The 22,215-nt window shown below is 38.6% G+C and overlaps 1 protein-coding gene across 2 annotated transcripts; it reads right to left on the reverse strand.

The window, feature by feature from the left end:
• Positions 1 to 7,884: 7,884 nt before the first annotated feature.
• On the reverse strand, positions 7,885 to 8,858 carry LOC115629977. Of its 2 annotated transcripts, XM_030526602.1 has the most exons (3): positions 8,487 to 8,858; positions 8,095 to 8,396; positions 7,885 to 8,039 (listed from the first exon to the last, which is right to left on the reverse strand). In XM_030526602.1, the coding sequence occupies exons 1-3, from the start codon at positions 8,779 to 8,781 to the stop codon at positions 8,010 to 8,012; spliced, it is 627 nt and encodes a 208-aa protein (XP_030382462.1). In that variant the 5' UTR covers positions 8,782 to 8,858; the 3' UTR covers positions 7,885 to 8,009. The 2 variants fall into 2 exon arrangements, with proteins under 2 accessions (XP_030382462.1, XP_030382461.1); XM_030526601.1 differs by having other exon boundaries at positions 8,095 to 8,855.
• Positions 8,859 to 22,215: the final 13,357 nt, after the last annotated feature.

The following is a 22,215-nucleotide window of genomic DNA, read 5'->3' on the forward strand; positions in this document are numbered from 1 at the left end:
CGTCAACTGGCACTAAGACGCACAAGGTCTCCGCAGGAGTGCCTCAAGGCTCAGTACTGGGGCCACTCCTGTGGAATACAATGTATGACGGCGTTTTGATACTAATGTTACCAGCAGGTACGGAAGCGGTGGGATTCGCAGACGACGTGGCCATAGTAGCGGTTGCAAAGGATCTAGCAGATGTCGAGGATAAATGCAACGTGGCTATCAGCAAAATTAAAGCCTGGATGAACTCAGTGGGCTTAGAACTGGCACCTCATAAATCGGAGGCTGTCTTAATAAGCAGCCGCAAAGTAGTGGAGATAGCGCACGTAACCATCGGCAACCTGGTGTTGGCGTCTAAACGTGCAATTATGTATTTGGGCGTCATACTGGATACTAGGTTATCCTTTCGCGAGCACCTCGCCCATGCCAGTATGAAAGCGTCCACGTTGGCACGTTCTCTGGCGCGCATAATGTTGAACACCCGCGGTCCAAAGCAAGGAAGCAGACTCCTCCTAATGGGCGTCACACGGGCGATGATGCTGTACGGAGCTCCCATCTGGGCATCTAAAATAAGGAATTACATAAAGCCCCTGGAAGTGACTTATGGTCTAGGAGCTCTGCGCGTATGCAGTGCGTTCAGGACCGTGTCAGACGACGCGGGCATGGTGCCAATAGACTTATTGGCAAACGAGGCGAGCACAATCCACCGGAGCTCGAGAGCAGATGGTACGAGTGCGACGGTGACGCCATCTCTGCGTAGGGCATTACGCTCCACCGCGAGGCAGCACAGCCTATATGCATGGCAGGAGCGATGGAATATCTCCTCAAAGGGCCGCTGGACGCACCATCTGATCCCAGACATCCAGGCTTGGGTCGAGCACGGATTCGTCACGGTCCACCTAACACAAATTCTGAGCGGTCATGGGTGCTTCCGCAGTTACCTGTTCCGCTTTAGTCATGATGATGGAGCAGAATGCACTTTCTGCGGGCGCGGGGTAGTAGAGGACTCACACCATGTGACCTTTGTGTGTCCCAGGTTCTAGAGGGAGAGAAACCACCTCAACAACTGGCTAGGGGAACCGGTATCTCCAACGAATCTGGTCACCAATATGATTGGGGACAAGTAATTTTGCAATGCCTTCTGCGATTTTGCAGCCACGGTCATGGGGGAGTTGCGCAGACTTGAGCGCGAACGTCAGCGAGGTCGGATGTAGGCAGGTCGACGCCCTGGTGAAGCAATACTCCACGGCCGTACCGCCTGGGCGCAGGCCTGACTTATCTAGTTCTTCACAATTTTTTCTTTCACTTCCTTGTCCTACCACTAATATTATTTCTTTTCTCCTATACTGCTTTATCAGTAAAAAGAATTAAAAAAAAAGAGACATAGAATGCATAAAAGTGGAGTGCCGGTTTCCTAACCAGATATATTGAACGCTCTCAATCTGCAGGAAGAGTTTGAACAAATCGATTCGGCCTTAGCCTCAAGAGCAGATTTAGAAAACTTGTGCGTCACGACGGAAACGCTGCACTTGAGTAAAGGTGTTCGGCCTAAGCCTCAGAGGGACAGCCTGGCAAACTCTACAGTGACTCCATCACTCGATCCAAATGGGAAGAGGGCCTTGACTACAGTCAACTTCCATCTTGGGAAGAATGCGAGGCCACTCTTAATAAACGCTAATCGGTTAATCGTTTACCGTCGGTCACGCCGACTGTATCTTTGCCATTCAAATCCAGCCACAAAAGTCTCGGAAATTCATATGAGACAGCCTTAAGGCGGTTCTTGGCTTTGGAAAGGAGAATGGCAAAACAGACTGACACAATCGATTTACATTACCTTCATAAAGGAGTACATTCCGTTGGGCCATATGAGTGCCATTGAGAAAAGTGTACCGAGAGAGCCGCATTATTTTACCAATGCGTGCTAAGACCTGTGAGGGTGCGAGTATTTTGACCTAAATAAAATGAGTAATGATTATTATGGACCCTATCGTAAAACTCCCAAATAAAGGGAACGTGCTCATTTATTTTGGGACGCGTCCGTGTAAGTGCAACTCTAAAAGCCCTTGCGCTCATCCGACTGCCCATGCGCAGCTGTGGCATTCGAAAGCTTTTTAATTGCCAACAATAAGCTTTAATAATCTGATTAGATTTCCGGCTTATGCAGATGATTTATTTCTTGTCAAGTCTTACTCAAGATTGGATGCACGCCGCTCTAAAGCACTTATAATATTTAATAAATTCACGTGGTAGACCAAATTATTTAATCTAAAGACATCGTATTAATTTTAAAGACTGCGCGATTTATTCAAGGTGTCGGACTGTTTTAAAATCCCACCTAAGAGCACCGCCGTGATTATTTTGATCATCCCACGAAGAGTGCGAAAATTATATATATACTTTTGTACAATTTGTACTCACGTATTAGCCAATTTGTGGCACGTTAACCAAGTCCCAGATCGCAGCGTCGGCGCAAGTAACACGTGTGTTAAGGGCCAGCGTGGGCTAGTGCTGAAGACGCGCCCGGCTAGCTCAGTTGCTAGAGCATGAACTGATGCTGAAGCCGACACCAGCTCTAACAAACATTCCCCAAATTTGATTGATAAGATAAGCTAATCTGTCGGTTTAAAACCTGGCGCTTGCAAATCAACATACAGTTCAAATGGCTTTAAATCCAACAGCGCCCCATTAAACGAGACCAAGCCATTACCGGAGACCACAAACTGTGTATCGATGGGGTAAGTCATATTTACAAATAATCTGAATATCATAGATTAAATCTAATTCCGTTTTCTTTTTACGCTTTATTAAGCCTCGATGCGGTGTGTGTGTTGTTGCATAGGCCCTTAAACATAGTATGCAATAGTACTAACAGCCAATCATCGTCAACAGGCCTGCTGACATCGATGGACCCGGAATGTTGTGAGTGAAAATATTAAATGCAAAAAGGTCATAAACTGAATGCAACAACTGCATAGCAATCTACTATAAATGTTTTTTTCTTAAACGCCAGTAATTTAATGCGGCTTACATTTTCTTATTATATTTAACTATTCATATATATACTTTTTTTTTCATTTCCTAATTATAATTAATTTTGTAAAAACACTTCTTCTTTAGGCTTAAGTGTACTTAAACTACCTATCTTGATCAATATGAATTGTTTCGAAATATAATTTTTCTTGAATTATATACGTTTATGTTTGAAGGAAACATGATATACCTTAATTTCCATATGGGCACCTAAAGTATCTCACACTTCAATTATAATAAACAACAATTTAAACAAAAACAAGAAAGGAAGGAAAAGGAGCAGGCTCAACTCTTAAATACCCTGTACCACCCCACAAAAAAGTAATTAAATTAATTCATTAATTTAATTAAATTAATTAACTAAATTAAATATAAAATATTCCATGCATGCATACATACATTTACATTTACATCAGAATCGTGCCTTATGCGTGTTTGTGTACTTGTGCATATGTATGTATGTGTGCATTGGGCCTGGTTATATGGCTATAACTTTCTTTCCGATCATTCTATCATAATGAAACTTGGTATACGGATATATAATCACTAACCTAATGTGACTACCAAATTTTATTTCAAAATTCCAAGAATTACGGGAGTTATAGAAAATCGTTAATAGGGGGGGAGTGGGGGTGGTGGATCAGAAAAAATGAACAAACTCGTCCTTTCTCGGTCTCAGGTCAGTCTCTCAGACGGACATGGCTATATTGACTCGGCTTGTCATGCTGATCAAGAATATATATACTTTCTGGGGTCTACCAAGCCTCCTTCTGTGTGTTCCATGTGCACTCGCACAAAACTAATATACCCTTGTACCCTTTGGGTACAGGGTATAAAAACCGATTTCAAACTATTAACAGGCACTAAAAAGTAAAAAATAATTGCGTATTCTTCTACAAGTACAACTTAATATTCAATATATAATGTAGATACAATTATTGTTCTTTTTGGAGTCGGTGTCAGCGGTCGCGCGCCGCGCCAATCAAGAGAAAGAGGCACTTCATTACGAACCATTTCAGATTATTTTCTCTTTCTATATATACTACGTCATTCTTACGGTAATTCCTTGTGTTTAATGTTGACTATGTGGCCGAGACAATTATTAAAGGCGCGTTGTTTCTCGTTTTCAATCTAATTTTATTGTGCCGCTCTTTCCTTCAATGTGACCTTTCAACCTTATCTCGATTACACCAGAGCCTTTGACACTTAACTATTCTAGACATTTCACTAATACTTAATACTAAAACATCCATGTCACTTATACTATTTATATACTTAATACTACAACTCGGCCATCCTGACCAGGATGCTCCTGCATCCATTGTTTAACTTAAACTATACATTGCAATTTTTCCAATGTGTATTTTAAAATTTTTTTTTTTTAAATATCAATATTTTTCCAAATAGAAAGTATGTAAAAAAATTTTTTTTTTTTTTATTCATTAATTTCATCTTGCCATTGACACAAGTTTTGACTGTCTTGCTTCTTGAGGTCCAACCACGGGCGCATATTTGCTACTGCCTAAACCCCTTTATATGGAATTCTTGACTGCTGAAACCCTTCAGTATCTTCTAGCACATATCTGTCATTACGTAGTACTCTAGTTACTCTGTATGGCCCTTTAAATTTAGGAATTAACTTCTTTGAGACCCCAACGTGCGTGTCAAAGTTTTTTATCATAACTAAATCGCCTTCTTTATAATGATGCGGTTCTCGTCTCTTTTTATCCACTGCTTCTTTATTATATTCTTGTACCTTCTTCTGATGACTGTTAGCCTCTTCTCGAGTTCTCTCTAACTCTCTTTTTGGTCGCGTATCGTTCAACTCCTCTAACTTATCCTTCAACACGTCTGATACTTCCCCTTTCTGTGAAATGCCAAACAGCATTCTGCTCGGGTGTTGATTAATTGTTCTTTGAATAGTGTTGTTGAGTGTAAACTCAACTGTTTGTGGGACTGTATCCCAATGTAGGTTTTTATCAGGATTCACCAACTTGGCAATCATCGGTCCCAACCCTCTGTTAACTCTCTCAACTTGTCCATTTGCCTGTGGTGAACCTGTAGCTACCTTCACATGTTTAACGCCGTTCTGCTCTAAGAAGTTTTCAAAATCATTTGACGTAAAGGCGCTACCCCGATCGGAGACTATACAGCTTGGCTTGCTATAAGCTCTGAAATAATCCTGCAGTGATTTAACCACTTCTTTAGTATACGTCGTTTTTGTGGCATAAAGTCTAACAAACTTCGTGAAAGCGTCTATTATTACCAGTATGTACTTATTTGCTCTACCTTTATCAACTGGTCCAAAGTGATCAATATGTATTACTTCAAATGGCACTGACTGTTTCGGAATATTATGTAAGAATCCTTCTTCCGACTTCCCCGAAAACGCGATGCATTTAAGGCAATTTTGTACGTGAATATTTGCTTTTGTTCTCATGTTCGGAAACCAGTAACTTTTTGTGATCGCATCTGTCATTTTATCAATCCCTACATGGCCAAGCTCATTGTGATATTTATAGAAAACATGATTTTCCATTTTCTCCGGAACATAAAATAATAGGGTTTGTCCCTCTTTTTTTCTATATATCACGCCATTTCGCATCTCATAAAACTTATGTTCTGTCTTTTGTAACATCTCTCGCAACTTTTTTAACTTCTTGTCCCTATTTTGACAAATTATCAAATTCTCTTCAAACGTGTTTGCGTCAATTGTTAAAATATTTGCGTTTCTACTCAATGCGTCAACGTGCTGCATTCTTTTTCCCGCCCTGTGCTCTAACTTGTACTCATAGTTTTCTAATTCAAGTGCCCACCTAGCTATTCTTGGATTCAGGTCCTTCTTGTTTAAAGTCATTGTCAAAGCATTGCAATCAGTTATTTTTAGTATTTTAAAACATATACCCTGCAAGTAAATTCTAAAACGTTGAAGTGCATATATTATTGCCAGTGTTTCTAGTTCAAAACTATGATACTTCGCTTCCGTTTCTGTTGTCCGCTTTGAAAAATAAAAAACCGGGTGCATTCGTCCGTCACTTTTCTTCTGCATTAGTATTGACCCGAAACCTAATGCACTTGCATCGCAATGTAATTCCGATTGATCACCTGGGCTGTATAGGGCTAATATTGGTGCTTCTGCCAGACTCTGCTTAAGCATTTCAAAACACTCAAATTCTTTTGCCTCAAACTTAAATTATTTATCTTTCCTTACAAGGTCATACAAAGGTTTGGCTTTTGTGGAAAAATCCTTTACAAATCTCCTGAAGTACGAACATAATCCTAAAAAGCTCTGCACATCATGTACTTTTCTTGGTACAGGAAAATCTTTTACTGCCTTTACCCCTTTGTCGTCTGGCTTTATTCCCACTCCTGATATCGTATATCCTAAGTATTTTACTTCCGTCTGCAAAAATTCACATTTGTCTAATCGGAGACTTAGTTTGTTTGCTACCAGCCTTCTAAATACTTCCTCTAGTACCTCCAAGTGGCTATCGCTATCACTTGTCGCTATCATTATATCATCCATGTAAACTATGACTTTATCTGTCCTGATAAAATCTGCAAACACTTTGTTTACAAACCTTTGAAACACAGCCGGTGCATTGCGAAGTCCAAACGGCATTCGCAACCACTCATACTGTCCCATCGGTGTAGTGAATGATGTATATTTAATTGACTCTTCATGCATGAACACGTGAAAGTATCCATTCTTAAGATCTAACTTTGTAAACAAATTTTTGCCCGCCAACTTGTCTATTAGATCATCAATAAGTGGCGTTGGATAATTATCTTTAAGCATTCCCTTGTTAAGGGTTCTATAGTCCACACACATCCTTAATTCTCCCGTTTTTTTCTTCACTAACACAATGGGTGACGCATATTCCGATTCGCTTTCCCTAATAAAACCTTTCTCTATATACTCATCCAACAATTGTTGAACTTGCGTCTTTTCAGTATATGACAACCGAAATGGGAAATGGAACGGTTTCTCTTTTTCAAAGTTAAGTTTCATTTCACACTTTACATTTGGTAACATTGGCCTTTCTGCGTTTTTATATACTTTCTTGAACATGACTTCCATTTTTCCCTTAAGTTTATGACAACATTGCGTCCCCACTATTAAATTATCGTCTTCATCTAAAGACGGGTATTGCACTAGTAATAAATTAAAATTATCTTCGTTTGCTTTTTCTGCAACTTTGTTGCTATTTTCATTTTTGCACTGACCGTTTTCCTGTAGCTTCCCAGATACTCTATTTACATTAAAATTTTCGGACATAAAATTTGTCAGTTTCTCATTCGTTTTGCACACACTGTGTGTAACTTCATTTTCCGTACAATCTTTGTCAAAGCTTTCCATTTCTAGCCCTTTCCTTTTTATATTCTGGTTTTTCAAACTATCATTGCTTTCACTCGTATTTTCCCCACCTGAATTTATTAACCTGCCCTCCCCATCTATGCTATTCAACTCTCTTTTTTGTAAACTTTCACTTTCCAACCATTTCATTTCTATATACTCGTTTTCATTGTGAACACATTCTTTTTTAGAACAATCATTTATACTCCACTCATTCTTAAATAGCTTCACTTTCATCCACGTGGCTGCTGTACACTGGTTGACCTTTTATGTCAATTTTCTTTATCACGTCACTAAATTCATTTTCACTACTTTTACCAAGCATACTTTCCATTTGTTCAACGTTTAAATTATCTGTAGCAATATTGCTTACTATTTTGAATTTACATTTTTTCATGAAATTTCTTCCCAGTACTGCCTCATATCCCATCGATTCGTTTGGCACAACATACATTTCAAAATCATACTTTTCATTGCTTAATTTTTGCAATAACATTTAATCTACTTTTATTTAAACCAAAATAAACATGTCCTTCATCTATTTGTGGACCAAAACAACGTTTTAACAATTTTTCAAAATTACATTTATAAACTTCATTGTCAATACTCCTTTCCAGGCACGAAATTTTCACAAAGCTTATTGGGCTCCCCGAATCGATGAGACATTCTACAAACACGGACTGGTCATTAAAATGTTTAATATAAATGCTAAAATATCTTACATATTCATGACTTGCACGTTTATTTTCTGTGCAATGGGAGATCTGGTGGTCCATACTTCCACATCCATAGCAGGCTCCGCGCTCCCGCTTTGTCTTCAGGCACTCCGAAGCAAAATGGCCCAGTGAATTGCAGTTGAAGCAGCGCACCGCCATTGTACCAGATTTCTGTTCTGCAGTCTTGATCCAACGTTCCGGCTTGTTTCCCGACAGCTTTATGGTCTTAAATGCATGTAGGACTTGTGATGCCTGTGCAAAACCCTGCATTTGGGCTTGGCGCCGTAGTTGTTCATCCGGTATCCCTTCTATTATAGTCTCTGTTAATTCATCCTCATCGATGCTGATAAGCGAAGCTAGCAGCATTTTTTCGTTGAAATACTCAAGAAATTCTTCACCTGTCTTCCACTTGCGCGTTTCGAACTTTCGACGCAGGGCCATCTTGTTTTCCTTTACCGAGAAAGTCGTCAACATTAGTTCCAGCAGCTCGTTCATGGGCATGGTCAGGTGTTTTGTGTTACCATGCAGCCACATTTGAGCGCCATCTCTCAGCTTCGCCATTAGCAGCATTCGCAACATGTTGTCGTCGAGTTCATAAACAGCGGCCACAGACTTCAGTTGCGCAACCCAAATGTTTACAGGGCTCTTCCCATCAAACGATGGCAACATGTCTTTAACAACATTTATCAACATGTTGCCTGATTTGATGCTTAAGCCAGCGCCTTCGTGTGTTTCATTACTCTTTTCTCTCTCTTTCTCGTTCTTTTTATACCCTGTACCCAAAGGGTACAAGGGTATATTAGTTTTGTGCGAGTGCACATGGAACACACAGAAGGAGGCTTGGTAGACCCCAGAAAGTATATATATTCTTGATCAGCATGACAAGCCGAGTCGATATAGCCATGTCCGTCTGTCCGTCTGTCTGTCTGTATGAACGCAAGGATCTCAGAAAGTATAAGAGCTAGAATAACCAAACTTGTTATACAGATTCTCCTGAGACCGAGAAAGGACGAGTTTGTTCATTTTTTCTGATCCACCACCCCCACTCCCCCCCCTATTAACGATTTCCTATAACTCCCGTAATTCTTGGAATTTAAGCTAAAATTTGGTAGTCACATTAGGTTAGTGATTATATATCCGTATACCAAGTTTCATTATGATAGAATGATCGGAAAGAAAGTTATAGCCATATAACCAGGCCCAATGTACACATACATATTTATATTTAATTTAGTTAATTAATTAAATTTAGTTAATTAATTTAATTAAATTAATGAATTAATTTAATTACTTTTTTGTGGGGTGGTACAGGGTATTTAAGAGTTGAGCCTGCTCGACTTTAGCATTCCTTTGTTGTTTAGCATTGCATTTTCGAGTTTCAGCATATCTAACTGTAGTTTTAGCATGTTCAGTTCGTTCTTTGCTCTACCCTGGCCGTTATCGCCGTCTGCATTATGCTCATCGTCACGTGTTTCAATTGCCCTGCACGGATCTTCGGCGCCACAACCGCCGTCGCCAGCACCCACTTCTTGCTCGTCCGTACCATCTAGCGACCCTCTTTGCATTTTTTGGAGCGCCGCTGCAGCGTGTTCTCTTGATGGGCACTCGACGCGGAATTCAGTTGGAATTTGACTTAAGCGCACAGCCAGCTCCGTTTTGTCGCCGTCCGACGGACACTTCAACAGCATCAACCACATTCTCAACTGTGACGTTGAAAACTCATCGGCACATATCTCTTGCATTGTTTTCTGTGTTAATTAACAAATATAAAATTTTTTCACTTTGTCGGCGATATTTTAGGTTGATCCCACTTCTGAATAATTGTGGCCGAGACAATTATTAAAGGCGCGTTGTTTCGCGTTTTCAATCTAATTTTATTGTGCCGCTCTTTCCTTCAGTGTGACCTTACAACCTTATCTCGATTACACCAGAGCCTTTGACACTTAACTATACTATACATTTCACTAATACTTAATACTAAAACATCCATGTCACATACTATTTATATAATTAATACTACAACTATATTTTCGTATCAGCATTTCCTTGATTATCAGTATGTCTCAGCATAGTGTCGTATTAAAATTCGTTTGATTCGTTTAACTAGGTACCGGTTTATTTGTTGTTTCAAGGTGGCAGATATTGTCAAAGTAGTTATATGTGTATTCTCGTATAAAAGTTAATTTGAAATTGGGTTTAATTAGGTATTGGTAATCTGTCACAGTATATTGTCGTTCGTATAAAAGTTAATTTATAAAAAAAAGTATTTCTTAAAGTATTCTCATATTATTACTGGTAGATTGATTGATTGATTGATATATTGTAGTGTTTCCTTGGCTGACACCAACTGCAAAAATAACAATAATTGTATCTACATTATATATTGAATATTAAATTGTAGAAGAATACGCAAAAGTTTGAAATCGGTTTTTATAGCCTGTACCCAAAGGGTGAAAGGCTATACTAGTTTTGTGCGCATGTATGTAACACACAGAAGGAGGCGTGAAAAACCCCACAAATTATATATATTCTTGATCAGGATGAGAAGACGAGTCGATATAGCCATGTCCGTCTGTCCGTCTGTCTGTATGAGCGCAAGGATCTCAGTAAGTACAAGAGCTAGGATAACCAAAATTGGTATCAAGGTTCCTATAAGCCCTAGGCAGAACGAGTTTGTTTATTTTTTCTGATACACCCCCCCACTCCCCCGCAATTCGTATTTTTTCGTATAACTTCCGTAATTCTCGGAATTTTAAAATCAATTTTGGTAGGTACATCTAGTTAGTACTAATGTGTCCGTGTGCCAAATTTCATAATGATAGGTCAATTCTGAAGAAAGTTATAGCCATAAGTAAAATCGCTGCTCATGCGCTGCTCATGCGCTGCCTGCAGCTCTGTAGGCAGCGCTGCCCGCAGCTGTTGTTGTTGTTGCTGCTTTTGTTCAACTTTGTGCTGCATACATACACGCATATAAACACGCATAGGTACGTGATGTAAATGTATGCTGTTTAAACTGAACGTAAACATATATTCTAATTTAATTTAATTAATTATTTTAATTAATTAATTCATTCATTTTTTATAGCCTGTACCCAAAGGGTGAAAGGCTATACTAGTTTTGTGCGCATGTATTTAACACACAGAAGGAGGCGTGGCAGACCCCACAAAGTATATATATTCTTGATCAGGATGAGAAGTCGAGTCGATATAGCCTTGTCCGTCTGTCTGTCCGTCTGTCCGTATGAACGCAAGGATCTCAGAAAGTATAAGAGCTAGAATAACCAAACTTGGTTTCCATATTCTCCTAAGACCGAGAAAGTACGAGTTTGAGTTTTTTTTCGATGCACCCCCCCCACTCCCCCGCAATTCGTGTTTTTTCTTATAACTTCCGTAATTCTCGGAATTTTGAAATCAATTTTGGTAGGTACATCCAATTAGTACTAATGTGTCCGTATGCCAAATTTCATCATGATAGGTCAATTCTGAAGAAAGTTATAGCCATAAGTAAAATCGCTGCTCATGCGCTGCTCATGCGCTGCTCATGCGCTGCCTGCAGCTCTGTAGGCAGCGCTGCCCGCAGCTGTTGTTGTTGTTGCTGCTTTGGTTCAACTTTGTGCTGCATACATACACGCATATAAACACGTATAGGTACGTGATGTAAATGTATGCTGTTAAAACTGAACATAAACATGTATTCTAATTTAATTAAATTAATTAATTCATTAACTTTTTTTAATAATTTAATTTTTTTTTTAAATTTTTTTTTTTAATTTTTCTTTTTTGTGGAGAGTACAGGCTATTTTAATGTCGGGCTTGCTCGACTGTAGCGTTCTATCTTGTTTAATAATTTAATTTTTTTTAATTTTTTTTTTTTAATTTATCCTTTTTGTGGAGAGTACAGGCTTTTTTACTGTCGGGCTTGCTCGACTGTAGCGTTCTATCTTGTTTAATAATTTAATTTTTTTTAATTTTTTTTTTTTAATTTATCCTTTTTGTGGAGAGTACAGGCTTTTTTACTGTCGGGCTTGCTCGACTGTAGCGTTCTATCTTGTTTTTTTTTTTTGTTTAAATTGTTGTTTATTTTTGGATTTTTAGTGAATGTGAAGTACACTAACTAATGTGTATGAATATGGGTACACCTAATAAACGTGTTTCTCATATGAGGCAGCGCCGCTTAAATGAAGCAAAAGAAGTCATGGAGAAACTCCTCTTTCAACAGAGGAACTTTTCATGTTCTAAAGAATTCGTCGTGGATATACAAAGACTGAATCGAGCATTTTTTGGTTAATAATAACCATCTTTACAGAGATGTTCGGGTGCATTTTGAAACAACCTTAAACATTCATACCTCACTTAGACCAAAAAGTCACAATTCCTGTTACTTTAGAATCATCATTGATACATTGTATCACTTTAAATGACAACAAGGAATTGACAAACAAACATAAAATTCAGTCGAATTTAGAACATTATCTTCTTTAGAATTTGTTAAATTACTTGGAACATTAATTCAAGGTGATTTAAATTCAATTTATCTTAAGGTAAGTGAATCTGAAGTACGTTAACGAATTTTTCTGAATATGGGAAGACCTACTAAGCGTGCTGCCATCGTGGTATTCAGCGGAGTTTAATTTGTGGTATCAGGTTTCTTTTTGTGAACTAACCATAAACATGCGACAGCGGGATGACAGCTTACGGGTAGGTGAATTGACGACGGCTCAGCTTGAGTTATTATGCGAGCGAACCCACAAGCCTTTAAATGGTGAATTTGCGGATGGAGCCGCCGTTCGCATTTTTCCCACGGTGAGGCAAGTCGACGATTATAACGACAAAATTAGCAAGGACAATACAAAGCTGCATCGAACTTATCAAATCAACGCAGTAGATGAGTCTCGTGAAGTAGCGACATATGGAAGAACACCACCAGAGGACGTAATTCCCAAAGACGTTAATAGCTGTAGTGGTTTTCTGCCATCGATAAAAATTGGCGTCGAATCCCGAGTGATGTTGAGACGCAACATCGCCGTATTAGAAGGACTTGTGAATGGAGTTATGGGTATAATAAAATATATCAAATGGTCAGCTTTGAGGGGAGATCAACTGGAGGATGGAGAGCTACCAGAAGCCGTGTACGTGATGACGAATCTCTTTGGCTTAGGCTTAAAGATAATAATGGTTGCATACCCATACCTCCATCTAGTACTACGTTTCAGGCATTGCATTACGGAGATGTGGAGCGCCGTATGCTGCCTCTAATATTAAACTGGGCGGTTACAGTCCATAAACTACAGAGTACAACCCTCCAAAGAGCTGTAATCGACCTTGGTAAAAAGAACTTTGCAAAAGGGCAAATATATGTTGCACTGTCATGTCAAAAGTTTGGAGGGCATAGCTTTATCAGATTTGGACGCCAACAAATTATTAAATAGACCACACGATGATAGATCATTGACGGAAATGACGAGACTACGAAATCTGTCTTCCGACAGTGAAGATCATACTTAAATGAGACAGTGGAGTAGGCCTAAAGGGGATACCACGTTAAAAAAAGCGCATCGAATCGTCTACCTCTAAGGTGGTGTGGAAATGAGGAAATGTGATTGATTTGTTTATTTAAAATGCTATTTATATATAAGAATATGTAATCAAAGAAATAACTAATAATAATAATAATACCTACTAGTAACCATATAATTTTGTTTTCATTTTATTGATTATATAAAAGCGCACCCTCTAGCTCTACGGTGGTGTGGAAAGGAGGAAATATTCAAATGGCCATTATATATTATGTAAGTCTGCAGCTCAATGCCAATAAAATAAGGATTGATAAGTTATAGTGGCTTTAGTTGTACGTTTATAGTTATCCAGAAAGAAGGGATTTTAAAGGTTCCGGTGGCGTAGGAAGAGGTGACAGCACAAGATTCCTGATGCGCAACACATACAGGTTGCTTCAAAACGGAATTTTAATGAAATATTTTATCCATCGCACCAATTGTAATCCTAGAATGTGTAGAGTAATTAATTAAATTGAATTAATTAACGCAAGGCGAAGAAATGATGCACGTGTACAGGCACTACTGGCCTTGCTGTCTCTCTCTCTCTCTCTCTGTCGCTTTCACTGGATGTGTCTTTATTCAGTTTTCGCGCAGCTCCTGTTCTCAATATATTTTGTCGAAAACGTTCATCACACTGTCTGTCTGTCGTCTGCGAATATCTTCTGTTCTGATTTGTTGAGTTGCGGCTCTTGTTGCAGTTTGTTCTTCTGACTTTTGAGCTTTTAGAACGCTGGGGTCGTGTATTTTTGCTACACGCATTGTTACGGTTAGATTTTTTCGACGGCATTATACTGAAATTGAAATTCTATTTCACATGATATCTCATTTAAACATTTTGTATGTTTTAAGAATTATATGGATTTCTCATGGATGCCATTGTCAAAATTGGACTAAATTGAAATGGGACCACATGGGAATCATCAGCTTTCAAATACAAAAGGAATCATCAAAATCGGTTTACACAGTCGAAAGTTCTGAGGTAGCAATGAAAAATACAGTCGAATTGAGAACGTCCTCGTTTGCAGAACCTAACCAAACTCTCATCAAAGTACCCTTAAAGTACATCCTTTCCAATAAAAAAAGAATCATCGAAATTGGTTATCGTGATATAAAGTTATTCGTTCATTTGTCTTGCACATACTTAATACAAATTTAAGACTTATGCTGTTTTCTCATGGATGCCATTGTCAGAACTGGACTAAATTTATATGGGACCATTCTGGAAGCACCAGCATTCAAATGGTATAAGAACCATTAAAAACAGTTCACCCAGTCCTGTGTACCGAAGTAACAAACATAAAAAAAAAAAAAATAAAAGCAAGAAAGGAATGCTAAAGTCGAGCAGGCTCAACTCTTAAATACCCTGTACCACCCCACAAAAAAGTAATTAAATTAATTCATTAATTTAATTAAATTAATTAACTAAATTAATTTAATTAATTAACTAAATTAAATATAAAATATTCCATGCATGCATACATACATTTACATTTACATCAGAATCGTGCCTTATGCGTGTTTGTGTACTTGTGCACATGTATGTATGTGTGCATTGGGCCTGGTTATATGGCTATAACTTTCTTTCCGATCATTCTATCATAATGAAACTTGGTATACGGATATATAATCACTAACCTAATGTGACTACCAAATTTTATTTCAAAATTCCAAGAATTACGGGAGTTATAGGAAATCGTTAATAGGGGGGGGAGTGGGGGTGGTGGATCAGAAAAAATGAACAAACTCGTCCTTTCTCGAGCTCAGGAGAATCTGTATACCAAGTTTGGTTATTCTAGCTCTTATACTTTCTGAGATCCTTGCGTTCATACGGACAGACGGACAGACAGACGGACAGACGGACGGACGGAAAAGGCTATATCCACTCGGCTTCTCATCCTGATCAAGAATATATATACTTTGTGGGGTCTGCCACGCCTCCTTCTGTGTGTTAAATACATGCGCACAAAACTAGTATAGCCTTTCACCCTTTGGGTACAGGATAAAAAAATACAGACGAATTGATAACCTCCTCTTTTTTGAAATCGGTTAAAAAGGGTAGGGTCCTATAATTTGTTTGATCCTAGAGGTAGGGAAGATATAGAAGAGGAACACTTTCATCTTAGTTCATCAAATGCGTAAAGTAGGCACATCTCAATGTAGTACAAGTGGCTTTCGGATTCATTCCTTATCTGTCTACGAATTTTTATACTCTGTACATAAAATGTACAAGAGTATATTAGGTTTGCGGGAGCTGAAAATGTAACAGGTAGAAAGAGGCCTGGCAGACCCCACAAAGTATATATATTCTTGATCAGCATGACGAGACGAGTCGATCTAGCCCTGTCTGTCCGTCTGTCAGTCTGTCCGTATGAACACCTGGATCTCAGAGACTATAAGAGGTAGAGACACCAAACTTTGCACAAAGATGCGTTATGTGTGTACGCTGTGCAAGTTTGTTTTATTTTTTTGATTCTACCCCCCCTCCCCCCCCCGCATATCACCCCTATGGGGGTTTTCCCGATTTTCCATTCGTATAATCGCCTATATCTCGGAGACTATAAGACCTACGAACACAAAATTTTAGTCCCAGATGCCTTATGTGAATACGCAGAAAATGTGTATTGTGTATGTATTTTGGAATTTTCCTCTCGCCCCCCCTCTCCCATGCAAATCGCGATTTTCTCTAACTCCCGTAATTCTTGAAATTTCGAACTCAAATTCGGGAAATACTCGGAAATATTCGCTGCTGCAGCGCTGCTCAAGTGCTGCCCGCCGCTGTTGTTGATGCTGGTGCTTTGGTTGACTGCGAACATGCTTACACAGATACAGATACAGATACAGAAGATACGAGCATAAACATACATACACTCACATAGACGCAACTGCTTTGTATATGTGCAATTATACACCCTTTACGTGAGTACGAATACCAAAAGAGGTTAAATCGATAAAAAAAAATTTTGTTTAATTCTCTTACTTTTTTTAATTTCTATAATTATTCTTAACATATGTACAGAGTATTTAAATGTCGGGACACCCGACTTTAGCTTTTTATACCCTGTACCCGCAGGGTAAAAAGGGTATATTAGGTTTGTGCAAAGTATGTAACATACAGAAGGAAGCATATCCGACCCCATAAAGTATATATATTCTGAATCAGCATGACGAGAGAAATCGATCTAGACATGTCCGTCCGTCTGTCCGTCCGTCTGGATGAACGCGAGGATCTCAGAAACTATAAAAGCTAGAATAACCAAAGTTGGCATCCAGATTCTCCTAGGTCCGAGAAAGGACGAGTTTATTTATTTTTTTTTAATTTTCCCCCCCTTCCCCCGCTACAGAATTTCGTCAATAGCGTCAACATTTCAAATGCTACCTAAACCAAACTTTTCACACATTATTTATATATAATTGTCTACTGTTGTTCTAAATTTTATTCAATTCGGTCGATTCTAAGAAAAGTTATTAGAAAAACAAATTCTAGCCAGTACAAACCCCACAAACTGCAGCAACAAGTTCGCTCTTCTTTTGCTGCTGCTTTGGGCGCATATAACTCAGTGACGGAAGTTTACCTGGGTACAGGGTATTACACTGTCGGGCTTGCTCGACTGTAGCGTTTTCTCTTGTTTACTTGTTATTTATGTGACGGCCATGGAGTAAGCAGCACCAACGAACCCCCCATTTGACCCCTATAGTAGACAGAGGTGGTGTCGAGAGCGCATGATGTCGTGCACGTTACATAAAATAACATGGCGCCCAACGTGTGGGGCCTGAAGAAGAAGAAATTTTAGGCTTCATGTCAAAACACCCCGCCCTTCCCAAAATTCCCTTTAAATAGTCCTTTTCCCCTTAAACCACGCATAATCATCCAACGTTCTTTTATTAGTTTCGGACAGTATATTTTGCATCTAGCTAGGAGAAACTGACTATTAGGTTAGTGTCGTAGTCAGACCAGCAGTCAATTAATACTAAATTATTATGTCGACTGTAGTAAGTAGGCATAAATCTATCAAGTAAAATATTACGCTAAATATCGAATTGCGTAGGACTATTATATTCCAGGTAACATGTATTTATGTACCATATTTCATTCTAAATAGAATCGAGATTGTTCAAGCTGGATATTTTCGGCATGTCCCTCTTCAATTTGGAATGTAAATCTTTTTGATTTTTAAGTAGTTTCAGTATTTTCCGTTGAGATGCCTTGCTGTATACATGTATACGCAAATTGTTGGGTGAGTACTTATGAATAAGACCCATTTAATAACTTTATCGCAACTATCTTTTGTCTATCGATACAGCGAGATTGATATACTCTCATAAGAAAAGAAATTATAATTAATTAATAGTCACGGCTGTACGGCGTAGTACAGAAGACTTAGTCAGCTTGTCAGTCGTACCTAACGAGTCTGTTATATGTACAATTTGTAACGAGTTCAGAAATAGGTTTCACCGAAAACGTCTGCAAGCATAAGTTTCATAATAACTGTCTATCAGAGTAGTTGAGTAATAACAACTCATGCCCAATGTGTAGGCAGCCGTGTACGCTCGCACAGAGCTCTGATAATCTTTCGGCACAACCTAGATCAAGCTCTGGAGGTGTCGTTGGGAGACCTCGTGCTCCAATGAGTAACACTCAGTCAGGAGTCGCCCCCAGAACTCGGCAAGCAACGAGAGCTCAAAATAGAAATACTCCAATAGAGGAAATATGCAGCCACCATCTAGCTCGCGCATAAGGCATGCACCAAGTGTCCAGGCTTCCGAGATTAATACCATATCCGAAGACCGTATTCAACAAATAATCGCTAATTCTTTAGAAAACTATCGTCAAAATATTACTGTGTCAGTAACTGACCAGATCAGCGCAGCAGTACGAAATTAGTCTTTATCTGGCCTTTCACGAGAAGCCCGAGAAGAGCCACAACTTGAATGGGAAAATGATATTCATTTAGGTGGTCCGCGTTCAATTATTGGACACAACCATAGTCAGAGAAATAGAAGGGCCAATGTTCGAGCCACTTCACAGGAGTTTACGATTGATCGCCCTGATAGAATTTCAAATGTTATATCAAATTGGAAATTAAAATTCTTGGGATCTGCAAATTGTTTGACGTCACAATATTTCGATGGAAACTTTGAGTTTTTGTACCAGTTTGCAAATCTATTGTTTTCTGGACCTGCTCTTTCTTTCTTTTGGAGTGTTCATAGGACCGTAGGTCATATGGATTGGTTTGAGTTGTGCAACCGCTTGAGACAGAGATATCAAGATCAGCGAACTGACCGAGATATTAAAAATGCAATGAGGTGTCGGAAGCAAGGTAGCAATGAGAGCTTCGACGAATTCCTCGATGCAAGGTTAGCTATTGCCGATTCATTAAAAGATCCCATGTTAGAAAGTGACATAATTATAGATATTAGACATAAGTTAAATCCAGAATTAAAACTTGAATTATTGCACGTAAATACACCAGATTTAGCGACGTTATGTAAGGAGTGTCATCGCCACGAAGAGTTCTTTCGCAGTCTCAGAACGAAACCATTAATGCTATTAACCACGAACAAAATTCTGATGAACCTTCAGAACAAGATTGATATTGATATTTATAAGCCCAACTGTGTTAAATGTACACCGAGATCAGAAAACTCAGCACAGGATGCCCATCGTGTTTCGATAGGGGATGTCCGACGTTAGCCTTGGCTTCAAAGACAGTTATATCTCAAGCATTACCAGCCGTACCGTATAGTTCACCAGACGTTACAAGTAATTTTCTATTCAAACTATATCACATACGATTAAAAGAATTTAGAAACAAAGCAAGAATTTTCAATGCAGAGGTCCTTACTGTTCCAAAGCATCGTTCTTCACTGCGCATGCACAAATTTTGGCTCAATAGGCACCGCCTAAAATAATTTAAAATAACTTCCATTGTATATAAAAGTAACGATATACGCCCTTTTACTAAAATAGAGATATTTGGCCAGTCGTATTTAGCACTTTCAGATAGTGAGGCCAACAAAAGCGTAATAGGCACTGGCGGAACAAGTTATCTCCAAACAAATGCAATTTAATTATATAAAAGGCGTAGTACATACGGCAGACGGCCACAAGCAAAGCGTTGCTGGAACAATAACAATACCTTTGGCATATAATTCAGTTCAAGAAGACTTTGAATTTCTAGTAGACCCATCCATTCAACAGAATGTGATGTGTGGAATGGATTTCTGGAAAATATTTCACATATCTATTTTACCAACTTATTCTATAAGCGAAATTAATGTGAAAATAAGCGAAGATTCGAACCAATTATTGATATCTGATGTTCAGAGACTTAAATTACAATCTATCAGGGAAAGTAATTTCCCTCCTCTGAACGTGATGAATTAGGGGAGACCGCATTGGTTGAGCATACGATTGAAACGGCAGATGCCAAACCTATTAAGCAAAAGTTTTACCCTTTATCACCGGCTAAAGAGAAAATTTTGTGTGCAGAAGTTGACTGCATGATCAATTTAGGTGTTCTGCAAGAAGCTCCGTCATCGCCGTGGTCCTCTCCAGTCACATTAGTCGTCAAACCAGGAAAAGTTAGGTTTTGTCTTGACGCTCGTAAGGTTAATGCAGTAACCATGAAGGATGCATATCCAATGCCAATTCTAGAGGGTTTGCTTAATAGACTACCTCCCTTGCATTGCATTCAAAAGATGCATTTTGATAAATTGGTTTAGATCAGGTTTTTCGTGCAAAGACAGCTTTTACTATTCCAAATCGACCCCTGTATCAGTTTAAACGAATGCCTTTTGGCCTCACAAATGCTCCACAAACTATGTGTAGGTTAATGAATCAGGTTATACCATATCAGTTAAAACTACATGTGTTGGTATACCTCGATGATTTATTGATAATGTCATCTAATTTTGAAGAGCACCTAGAGCATCTTGCTACAGTCTCCATACAACTGCGCAAAGCTGAACTTACCAGAAACGTTAGTAAGAGTAAATTTTGTTTAAATAAAGTTGATTAACTTGGATATGTTGTCGGTGAAGGTACACTTCAAATTAACCCTGATAAGATTCAAGCCTTCGAAGATTTCCAGCGCCCACGACGCGCAAACTACTTAGAAGATTCCTAGGAATTACTGGGTGGTACCAACGATTTATTTATCAGTATTCGTCAGTGATTTTTCCGCTCACGGAATTATTGCGTGGCAAACCGTTCGAATGGAATGAGCAAGCTCAAAGGGCATTTGTCGATATCAAGCAAAGACTATGTACAGCTCCATTTTTAGTCCATCCGAATTATGAAAAAGAATTTATTGCGATCGACCTATCGCATATATATCGAAAAAACTAAATAAAGCCCAATGTAACTATACTGTTACCGAGCTAGAATGTTTAGCTGTAGTATTAGCGATAAAGAAATTCCGTATGTATATTGAAGGACACTCATTCAAAGTTGTCACCGATCATTCAAACCTTCGTTGGCTTATGAACCAAACTGACTTGAGTGGAAGATAGGCGAGATGGGCAATTAAATTGCAGGGCTTCAATTTCAGCATCGAGCATCGTAAAGGAAGCGAAAATGTAGCAGATGCTTTATCTCGTTCAGCAGTAGAAATTGAACTCTTTCCAGAAATTGATTTAGATTCTGAAGCTGATTTAGATTCTGAAGCCCGAATACAGTAAGCTTAAAGACAACTATTTAACATCCAATCTACCAGACTTTCGAGTAATTGATAATTACATATATCAGCGTAGTAGTTTTCATGAAGGAAGTGCAGATCAAGAGGATAGTTGGAAATTGTTTCTTCCAGATTGCGTAATAACGTGATAAACTCCGGTCATGATCAACCATCGACAGGACATTGTGGTATTGCCAAATGCGTTGAACGTATTCGACGTAGTTTTATTGGCCAAAAATGGCAAGTGTGATATATTTAGGACATCCAAACACCCTACTTGTGCACTTAAACCACCCATGGGAAGTCAAGTGTCGAGTGAAAGACCATTTCAGCGAATTTATATTGATTTCATTGGTCCATTTCTCCAAACTAATTATTGTTCGCGATCATTTAATGCCGTTAAGAAATTCACGTCAAAAATCGGTATTGACTTTTTGAGAGAATAACTATTCACATGTTTTGGAGAACCCGAAGTAATTGTAAGCGATAATGGTACTCAAAAAAAAAAAAAAAATTGATTCGATTTTCTATGTGAGTGAGAGAAGAGAAAAGATAGATATCTCGAAGATCTTAAAGGGAAACAAGAAAGGAATGCTAAAATCGAGCAGACTCAACTCCTAAATACCCTGTACCACCCCACAAAAAAACAAATAAAAAAGCTAAAGTCAGGTGTCCCGACTTTGAAATACTCTGTACATATGTTTAGAATAATTATAGAAATTAAAAAAGTAAGAGAAATAAAAAAATAAAAAATTTGGGATCGATTTTACCTCTTTGGGTATTCGAACTCACGTAAAGGGTGTATAATTGCACAAATACAAAGCAATTGCCTCTATGTGAGTGTATGTATGTATGTATGCAGTCAACCAAAGCATCAGCATCAACAACAGCTGCGG

This window comes from Scaptodrosophila lebanonensis, unplaced genomic scaffold, assembly GCF_003285725.1.
Source record: "Scaptodrosophila lebanonensis strain 11010-0011.00,11010-0021.00 unplaced genomic scaffold, SlebRS2 tig00000184-arrow-arrow-pilon, whole genome shotgun sequence".
In the NCBI taxonomy this organism is placed as follows: Eukaryota; Metazoa; Arthropoda; class Insecta; order Diptera; family Drosophilidae; genus Scaptodrosophila; species Scaptodrosophila lebanonensis.